Source organism: Gymnoscopelus braueri, assembly GCF_963280865.1.
Source record: "Gymnoscopelus braueri genome assembly, chromosome: 18".
Taxonomy (NCBI): Eukaryota; Metazoa; Chordata; class Actinopteri; order Myctophiformes; family Myctophidae; genus Gymnoscopelus; species Gymnoscopelus braueri.
In genome coordinates, this window is record NC_137618.1 from 24,221,193 (window position 1) to 24,231,863 (window position 10,671).

Below are 10,671 nucleotides of genomic sequence, written 5' to 3' on the forward strand. Positions count from 1 at the left end.
ATCACAGAGTAAACAACTGTCATGCAGTTTTGTTTTCCACTTAGCACCAACACAACTCTCCCTTTGTTTGTTTGCTATGATACCAATGCTGGTCTGAGGACCTAACTGAATAACCCTTTTGAATAGAAGGTAAGTAATATGAAAGATACTCCCTTGGGTCAAGGGTGATGTTTTGCATGTAGTTATTTATTGGTGCTGGTGACATTATGTAGGTTTCTCATATTCCTATCAACCCTTTGTGTTTGCATGTTCAGGGTCAATCATACTCTATTGTCGGTGTGTCTCTCATTCTGTGAACCTCTCTCCTCTATCTTGATTTTGACAACCAACCCCCCAGCCTCCCATGTCAAAACTTTGAAATGGTGTGAGATGAATGTGGCTTTGTAGCTTGTGTCCATGTGGGTTACCATGGGAACTGGTTTTTGCAGGGCGAGAAGAGCTGTCTCCACGGTGACTTCCTTGCTCTGCAGTCTGACCTCTCTTTTAATCAGTCACCTTCCATTTCACAAACACACAACCAAGAGTGCATTTTGTGTCTTTGTACCGTTTTATCTCCTGTTACCCTCCTGTGTTGATTTACTGGCCTACCTCCTCATTGAGCCATTATGAACTGGTCTGCTGATCGTAGCCAAACTGAAACTGTTCTCCAGACTAATGACTTGACACATGAGACATATCACCACATTATATTTATAAGTGCTTACTGCAGTTCCACCACGTGAACACAGAAAACCACGTAGAATTAAAAAAAGTATTTTGTCTGCCCTTCCTCCATTTGCTGACCTTGCACTAGCGAGCCGAGACGAGCTGCACATCCGTAAGATGAAGCTGGACTACGAAGAAGTAGGCCAGTGCTCCAACGATGTCCAGGCATTATGGGAAAGGAAACTGACTGCTCCCGGCAGAACCACAGTCCCACAGGACAAGGAGGAGATGCATAATGCAATCTGCCAGGGTGAGAGAGCTGTTTGTGTGTGTGTGTGCATGTGAGGGGGCTAGAGAGTGAACGCACACACGTGCAGTACATGTGTGTGCATGTTTCTTTGCGCAGGGGGTCATATACGTGGCAAATGCATTCCAGGAACACACCTGTTCCCTGTCTTGTGTCTCCAGGTGTTCCTAAGAGCAGGCGTGGGGAGGTGTGGCTTCTTCTTTCCCACCAGCACCGGCTGCGCCACCGTCTGCCCCTGCGCCAGCAAGCCCCAGACACCCCCTACCAGGACTTGCTGAAACAGCTGTGTGCGCAGCAACACTCCATTCTGGTGGACCTAGGTGTGCACACTGCACAGCACACACAGGTTTTATACAGCCACAACAAACCTGATAACAAAAGTTTTCCAGATGTGTAAATCAATTATTGAGAATGCTACATATGCCAAGAGTTCTGGAGATGGACATTTCTTTCGTAACACCATGCCTTACTTGTTCGCTTGTCATTGCAGTTATTTTTTAAGGGAATAACAACCCAATTAGAACAGGCCCACTCCAATCAGTTAATTCAGAAATAAAATGTGATGATTTGATTCATGTACAAAGTAGGAACCATGCATACAACCATATAAATAAGTATACTGTACACTTCAAAACATCATATGAAACATTTTATACTTGCAACAACTGATGGAAAAGTGCATCACCCTGCAGTACCTCACAGGGTCACGAAGAACAGTGAAACAGTGACCTCTCTTCTCTCTTCTCCCCCAGGACGGACCTTCCCCGCCCACAAGTATTTCTCAGCTCAGCTGGGAGCAGGGCAGCTGTCCCTCTACAACCTCCTGAAAGCCTACTCTCTGCTGGACACAGAGGTAGTCACTCACTAGAGAGTAGTCATGTGGCCTATGTGTTGTAGAGTAGCGCTGTCTGTTGCCCTGAAGCCTCATATGTCTCTTGGCCAGGGTGGGGATTTTCCATGTGGTTACATACTGTATGGACACGTCAAGCTGTTGGAGGAAGTTGTGTGCAGTTAAATGGTGGGTTGGTATGTCAGAGAATTGTGGGATTTCCGGCGCATTTTTGATTATTCAAAGCTATCCATGAGTTGAGGTGGAATGTCTGAAGACCCCTCTGCTGCCATCCAGTGGTTGGTAGTGTGTAAGTGACCAGCAGTCAGAGCTGTTGGGGTGCAGGTGCCATGCACCCACCAAGCTCCTATCTTGTATTGAAGAGGATTAATCGCATTATGTACAACTTATAATGAGAGTCAATGGGCAAAGTTTTTTGCGCCCCACAAGGCCGGAAAATTGTCAACTATCAGTAACTTAAGTTAATGTAATCTACATTTTATTGCAGATTATACATTCCACTTGGTGATTGCAAACCCTGGTGGGTTAGGGAATTTGAGAAAAAGCTAACCAGGATAAATCGACATTTCACTTGACAAACATTCGTTTTGGTTTTTTTTGTTTGTTGCTTTGTTGCTCATGAATGTAAACAGGGAGAGAGAGACAGGGAGTGACACGCAACAAAGGTCGTCAGACTCGGGAATCGAACCCATGACTCGCTGTCAGGCTGCTTTAGAGCCTATATGTGGTATGCACCTTAAAGGGCAAGACCACTTTAGTAGAGGTTTGGTTTGTGTAGTTACTTTGCCATGATGTAACTCCAAAGGTGGACAAGAAATAAAAAATAATTGCTCCAGTGATTAGAAATTGATAATTCAAAATATGCTCCTCATTGACTTACATTGTATGGTACAACAGCTCTCAAAGTCACTCTTTTAGCACATAAACGGACGCAAACAAAGTTGATTCAGACAATATAGAACCTCAGAAAACCCAGTACTGTTTGTTTTTTTAATAAAAAATTTACCTTCCTGTTGATTTTGTTGATTTGTATTAAGAAGAAAACCCGGACTGGATCCGCAGATCCGGATCTGGATCTTCAAATAGTAAAATCAGCAGGAAGTTAACATTTTTATCAAAAAAATAAACAGTACTGGGTTTGGTGATGTTCTATATTGTCTGAATCAACTTGGTTTGTGTTCGTTTATGTGCTAAAAGATTGACTTTGAGAGTGGTTTTACCGTACAAGTCAATGAGGAGCATATTTTGAATTATCAATTTCTAATCAATGGAGCAATTATTTTTACATGTTAAACCATGGCAAGGTAAATACACAACCCAAACCTCTACCAAAGTGGTCTTGCCCTTTAACCACTAGACTAGGCCATCGGCCATTATAGATAGATCTTGACTCTAGGATGTGGTCCAGCCACATCACTGACTCATAGATGAATCATTGTTTTGTATTGCACAGGTGGGCTACTGCCAAGGTATCAGCTTTGTGGCTGGTGTGCTGCTGCTCCACATGAGTGAGGAGCATGCCTTTGACATGCTCAAGTTCCTGATGTATGACCTGGGATTCAGACGCCAGTACAGACCAGACATGGTCTCTCTACAGGTACATGGATGAATGGATTGCACTGTAATTCAGGCCTAGATTAACAAGCGTAACTAATTAACCAACCTCCGTCATGGCTTGATTATTTAAGCTTCATTTTGGAACTTTGGCAAAGGCATCCTGAAAATAAATTTTGCTATAAAAATGTGGAAGCTATTTAAACTTTCAAGCTATTTAGAATTGTAGTTATAAAACATGCCTACATTTCCTTAGTGGGTGACCCTCACTTACAGGGAATCAAACTGAATTCAGGCAAGTTTTGCACTTTAAACCAAACGATGTTGAGGATGTTAGAGTTAAAGGAGGCATGCCACTGAAAAACAAGTATAATCTGAACACCACACTCAAATTTCTTTTCAAAATGTGTTTGAAAGAGTGAAGGATTAGGAATTCAGTTAGCTATCAACAACAAATAGGAGCCTGCCCTAGTAGTGTACGGGTGTCCCCACCCCTTGTACAAACCACAGAGAACTGCTTGCTCTGTTAGTTTCAGCTATGTAGTAGCTGACCTCACAGGGTTAGAAGCGTCAGCAGGCATGGTAATGTTTAATCTTCATCAGGTAGACATTCAGCTAACCAGTGCCCGCCTAGTTCTTGCAATGTGCTACCTTTGTGGTATTTAAAGACCAACCCTATGTTCATAGAGTTGTTCCATTGTCTCTTGGTGATTATTCAGTACGAGCGTGTTACGGTAAAGTGTATTATTACTCTTAACTGACAGTAGATTGTGTTGACAAAAGGGTGTGTTTTAAACTTGATCTAACTTCTGCTTCCCTTTTCATTGTAAACAGCATTAACATGTTACAGTGTGGACTCATTTGCACAATAGCTGTGAAATGCTTTTTGTCTCTGCGCCTGTCTGAGCAAGTCTCTGACAAAACTGTTACAGCTAAATTTGTTTCCTGGCCAGGTAAAGGCTAAATGAGTACATTGATAATTTTTTCTCTGATATTGTTTGCCCTGCCGATCCAGTTTCTCAGTTGCATTGACTGCGTGTACTGACCTGTGCCGCTGTCTGTCTACATCTTGTTTCTTGTGTGTGTTTGTGTGTGGACGTGCTTGTGCACGCGTCATTGCAGATTCAGATGTACCAGCTCTCCCGCCTGTTGCATGACTACCATCGGGAGTTGTACAGACACCTGGAGGAGCACGATATCTGCCCCAGCCTCTACGCCGCCCCCTGGTTCCTCACACTCTTCTCCTCCCAGTTCCCCCTCAGCTTTGTCTCCCGTATCTTTGGTATGCCCTAGGAGGAAGGCCAGGCCTGAATGAGTTCCTGGTCTTTAAAATTTCACTGCATTGTTTGAATATTTACTGTGTTTCACTGCTGTCCTTTTATTTTCCTTTAGATATCCTGTTTGCCCAGGGGACTGAGGTGATCTTCAAAGTGGCCCTGTGCCTCCTGAGCAGCCATGAACGGCAGATAGTGCAGTGTGATGGTTTCGAGGCCATTGTGGATTACCTAAAAACTACGATCCCTTCACTCACTCAGACACAAATGGAGCAGACCATCACCAAGGTACTGTGAGAAGGAGCTGTGGGGAACTGAGTCTGTGGTCTTTGTACGATGAAGCAAAATGTAGCTTTTCTACCAAGTGTCTAACACTAACATTGCTCTGATGGCGAGCTGAAAATTGGTAGCGTCTAATTTATTTGCTGTCTGAAAAAATTAAGAAATAAAATCTTAAAAACATAAATAACCCTGTTTAGACATATCCTCTGAGCCCTGTTTGTTCTTTTGTCATAAAGGCCAAGCACAAGAGTGTTCTTTATTGCAGTGCAGTGCCTCTGGGTAACAGCAGTATTGCACTATGTATTCAGCTCTGGCTGTAAAAACAACAGTTCCATAGGGAGCCATTCTGTTTTATGGCGATAATCCATTTTACAAAAAAAGAAAAGAAAAGAAAAAGCACATGACGCATCATGGCGGGGGGGCAATGTCAGGACTGTCACATGATTGTGATGTTTTTATGTACACCCAACAGAGTTACTGCGTCAAAAATATCAATGATTCATTTTCGTTGTGTAATTCCTCCAAATTGAAATGAGTGGATAATTACACCATTCAGCAAATGAGCATATAGACGCCTTTGGGTGGAGTACACGGATGAAAGCTGTTGTAACTTACTTAACCACTTGAGGATTGATGGCGTATGAAGTCCCACTATGTGACCTGTGTGTTGCCAGGTATTGGAGATGGACATTTCCAAGCAGCTGCATGCGTACGAGGTGGAGTACCACGTCTTGCAGGATGAGATGGTGGATGCCGGCCCTCTGTCTGATGACGCTGAGAGGCTAGACAAGCTAGAGAAGGCCAACGTCCAGCTAAAGAAACAGAACATGGACTTGCTGGAGAAATTGCAGGTGAGAAAGAGCTGGACCATTATTTTCCATTTCCCTCACTAAAGAACCAGCTTTCCTTTTGCTCTGTTGCCTACTGTCTGTGTCACGTTTCAGTGAACTAGGAAGATGGCAGGAATGACTCAGTATATCATTGATTGACGCGTAAGATAGTACTGAGTTGTCAGTCTGTATAGAAATGCCTGTAAATTTTCCCTCTGTTGATTGGATAGCGGCTTCTGCCATACTGTGTGCAAACTGTGTGTAACCCTTTCACTAAAAAAAACAAAACAACCTCCAATACTATCTCAGACCACCCATAGATGGCACTAAAGTTCAACTGTTTAACGTGTGGAAAAACAAAGGAATGATATTCTGTTTTTCTTTCCTTCTAAATGTTTCTTCCATTTGGCTCAGTAATAATAGATGAATCTATACAGTAGGACAGTGACAGTCACAACTGAGGGCCTAATCATTGATCCAGATCAGATAAGGCAGCGAAGCGCCTAATGATAACAGGGGAGAATAGACAATCCTGGTCTGCCTCTGTTAACTCACAAAGCGAAACCTTGCTAAGGACTCAGACTGATCCTGTTGGTTAGTTGCTATTGGTACAACATATTGTCACTGTTGGGCGGAAACCTTGTATGTCCAAAACTGTTACTTTTCAGGGCATGGAAAAAAGTGTTCCAATGGATCCAATGTAGTTATTATTTGGTCACAATAATGCTGCTATTTACTACGATTTGTTAAATATTTATAGAACCACAGACAAACGTATCCAATTTAAATGCATGTTATTACAGGCAAAGATATTTAAAATAAAACGTGCCACATCGCGCCAAGCTTGTAGATTGGCTATGTTCACCACTTTTGAGTGATATTGTCATACAACAAAATATACAATATGGAATTAATTCATTTATGAAAAAAATGGAGATAGAAAGTTTCTGCCCGACAGGAACTATATAAAAAGTGTCTCACCACAACACAAAGTCAATTGCAACTAAAGTACACCTGGTTGCTTTGATTTCCAAGACATTGGTGGTGTGCTTGATAAGTAAGTGTCCACATACCTTATAGCTCCCTCACTTCCTGTCACACCCCTGCACCAGACTGGCTGTGTACCAGCACCTCCCCCTACATTTAATGAGCTAAAGTGTCCTTGTCCTTCAGGCAGCACGGCAGAAGATCCAGACGTTGGAGACAAACGTGGAGAGCTTCCTGTCTCGGGAGAGCAAAATGAAGCACATGATCCGCTCTCTGGAGCAGGAGAGGGCAAATTACCAGAAGACCATTGAGCGTATGCGTTCTTGCCTTCCTCCTGATGCCCTGGCAGATGTGGAGATGACCCAGATTAAAACGGGGCCCAACGGAAAAGCCAAACCTGCCACCAAGAAGCCCTGATGGCTGCCTGCTGCTGGGGTAACATACAGACAGGCAGATGGACATACAGACAGTGACTGTAACATTACCGAACAAACCAATATTGGTTGAATAACTGAGAAATTCTGAAGCAGGCCAGTGAGGCCCCAACGTCTATTTCATTGTTATTGCTGCACAAAAAGGACAGGAAGGTTCTCATTAATGTGTGATGTCTGGGCCTTTTAGACAGGCAAAGTGTACAGCAAATATCTGTATGCTATTAGTCAGCAGACAATACTCTGACTGTGGTGGGAGTACTGCTTCAATTATATGAGCCCTAGACGGTGCTGTTAGTGAACCAAAGCCCCTCCCTCCCCCGTTCTCTCAGTCTCATCCGTTTCACTGCCAGTTACAAGGTAAAGACTGAGATACCCAGCATCGCTATTCATCTTTGTGAGTAATCACTGGGCTGTTTGCTGGTTCTGCTGAAAGTGAGAAATGCGTCTCCTCCTCCAGTCTTTCATATGCACTGCCTTTACTTTTTCACAATCACTTTTCCCCTGTTCTGTAGCACTACAGTGGCCCGTTGGCACACAATCCTTCTGGCTCAAGGGCAACTGTTAGGCCTATAATATTGGGAGTCGAAAGATACCCCATTGTCTGTGAACTCCCTATGACTGTGTATGCGATTGACAATGCAACAGGTTGATCACCCTGCCTTCTAATCACCATGTTTTTTACACTTGAAAATTATGTGAATGTAAGATCCCTCCAAAGAGTTTTGCAACTGCCTCATGTTGCTTGGGATAGCTACATCTTGGGCACACGTCTGCTATAGACTATTCAGTGTGTGTGTGTGTGTGTGTGTGTGTGTGTGTGTGTGTGGGGGGGGGGCACCTCTGTCAGTATCACACTACAAAGGGACTTCTTCTAGCTGCATGCTTACGCGTGAGAGAACCAAATACTTAGCACTCCTTTCTGCTGATTCTCAGGAGGAAGTGCTTCGCCCCAAAGCCCAGGCAGGATGTGAGGTTGTCTGCCTTCTCAGTTTCCTGTGTGACTGACCGAGGTGTCGCCTCGTCGTCTTGGCTACAATCAGACGCTTATGGCAGCTGCTTGTTCAGATGTCATCAAGCCCTGCAAAAGCACTAAAAGAACAGAATAAGAAAGGATCTGAATATAAACGCTATGCCTCAAATGTCCGCTGACCTGATAGCCTTCATTATGTAAGGCAATTTTCTAATATGTTATTTTAGATCTAGATTTGATTGATCACTATCATCATCCTTTACTCCTATCCTTCCTGTGTGGGGGGGGTGCCTATCAGCAGACAGCATTTCTCTGTGAGGTTAATGATGATGTTGTCTTGCTCAAGTCTAGCAGGCAACCACTGCATGTGGTTACGTTGCAGTTGGTCACATGGGCTGTCGTGTGTGTGTGTGTGTGTGCGTGTGCGCACGTGTGTGCGTGCGTGTCAGTGTACAGTGATTGAGACAGAGAGAGAGAGAGAGAAAAGCCAAACAGGAAATGTGAAGAACAAAAATGTGAAGTTGTTCCTCTCGCTGTCTCATCTGAGTCTGAGACACTCAGATGCGTCTGACACTATAGGCCTACTTGATATAACATACACCCCAATGGACACAGAGTTCAAATATGTTCCATGAGTGTCTTTGGCACTCTCTCCACTCAGTTTGTTTCATCCCACCTCTGCGTCTGACTCATCATCTCCAGTGATTCTGATTTAAGCAAGAAATACGCTCAGACTCTGCTCCATTTTCATCCAAACCGCCTGTTGTCCAAGTCAATGTCTGTTTAAAAATAGTGGATTGTTTCATGGCTGTCCAGTGTCCATCAAATCTTCCTGCCATTAATGTCACTTTGTATGAATCAATTTGTAAGCTCTTCACTGTAAAAATAAGATAAGAAAATATACATTTGTTGTAAAATAAAGACTGACAGGGAAGCTGAGGTGGAAATCAAACAGGTTATGTTGCCATAATGTGGTTGACACCCTATGCAGTCAGCTACCAGTGTGCCCCACCCTTTTTTTTGTTTGTTTTCAAACGTAGGCAAGGCAAGTTTATTTGTATAGGACATTTCAACAACAAGGCAATTAAAAATTCTTTACACAAAACATTAAGCATTAACACACAAATATATCACATTATAAATGGACATTTAAATACGATAACAAATTGAGGAAGTTAATAAAACAGAAAGATAAGTGGATGTATTCCTGGGAATTGACCTTCTGATTAGCTGTGTTAATTAGCTATTTGAGAGCCGGTATTGCTGTTTTCTCACCTGATTTACATTAGCCCACTTGTAGATTTGTTGAAATACTGAAACTAATCCGGACATTTTTTTAAATTGATAAAAACCAACTTGACATTATCTCCATCTGGGAAATGTTTCTGCGATAATTGAGATGACGTTGTAAAGGTTTGCACCAACCTTTTTAGAAACCACAGTGAATGGTAGGTTTTCTTTGCAGTTTGTCCTTAAGTGGATACATATCTGGAATGTCCATTATAAAGGTTACTGAAGGCTGCGTAGGATGCAATTCTATACTTCTATTTTTGCTCATGCTCTATATGTTTTGCATTATTACAGTATTTGTGGAGCAGTCTGCGTCATCAAATTTTGTTATGGAACTAAAGATGTGATGCTTTCTTCTCAATTTGTGAGTGTCACAAAGGCTTCTGTCTGTTACTGTTGAATACAATGCAATAACCTTTTTATCAGTACAGAGTAAAGCAAACCCCTGCTTATCTTTGGACTTGTTGAAAGTCAACAATTACTTTGACAAAATCATTCGTGTGCAACCACTGTTCTTTTTTGTATTTTCAAAAACCTGCTTACTTTGAAATAATATCAGATACTGCCAATAAATACTTGAGTGTATCAAAAGGACAATCATGACCATCAGCAGGTTTGCTTAACCTTCAAACCCAAGATGTATTTTCTTCTCTCAGCTTATTGGTGCGTGCCAAAACTTGAGGAAGTCTCTGTCATCCATTGCCAGCAGATATAAGAACATGACGGTGATGTTAATTTTGTTTATAAGGCACATCTTTCTGCTTGGCTAAGGGTTTCTACCGCTTAATTTTTCTTCTGGTGCTTTTTCAATGCTGTCGCTTTTAAATAGTATTTGTATGTCTCTCATCTCATGACAATGTAAATTGAGTGTTTTCTGTTGACATGGGGCCTACACAAATCATGACAAGTTCTTCAATAAACCTCAACATGCCTTTTTTTCTATCCACTCATTTCTGAGTGTCTTTAATCTCCTATAAGCTCTCATAAAGAAATCATGTTTCCTTACAGTTCTACAAGGTAGGGGATGTAGCCCCGAGCGCGCGCGTGTGTGTGCGTGTGTGTGTGTGTGTGCGCGTGTGTGTGTGTGTGCACTATTTTTAAAGACCTTTTAAGAGGTTTTTATTTTCTTCTCTCTAAAATGCCTTGAGCAAAGAGAAGTACAGTACAGGTACAACAGTGGGGGTAAAAAAAAACACACACAAGCAATATCCCCTTGTAGAATTTTCTTCACGATTTAACTCAAGCTGT

The 10,671-nt window shown here is 42.4% G+C and overlaps 1 protein-coding gene across 3 annotated transcripts in view; it reads left to right on the forward strand.

The window, feature by feature from the left end:
* The window catches only part of tbc1d4 (TBC1 domain family, member 4), a 38,816-nt gene extending 28,447 nt beyond the window's left edge, over positions 1 to 10,369 (forward strand). For all 3 annotated transcript variants that reach the window (XM_080412541.1, XM_080412543.1, XM_080412542.1), the window contains 8 exons: positions 794 to 955; positions 1,114 to 1,272; positions 1,705 to 1,805; positions 3,256 to 3,399; positions 4,479 to 4,638; positions 4,749 to 4,918; positions 5,587 to 5,763; positions 6,916 to 10,369. In XM_080412541.1, coding sequence (XP_080268667.1) covers positions 794 to 955; positions 1,114 to 1,272; positions 1,705 to 1,805; positions 3,256 to 3,399; positions 4,479 to 4,638; positions 4,749 to 4,918; positions 5,587 to 5,763; positions 6,916 to 7,146 — 1,304 coding nt within the window. In that variant the 3' untranslated portion in view covers positions 7,147 to 10,369. The remainder of the gene's footprint in view (positions 1 to 793; positions 956 to 1,113; positions 1,273 to 1,704; positions 1,806 to 3,255; positions 3,400 to 4,478; positions 4,639 to 4,748; positions 4,919 to 5,586; positions 5,764 to 6,915) is intronic.
* Positions 10,370 to 10,671: the final 302 nt, after the last annotated feature.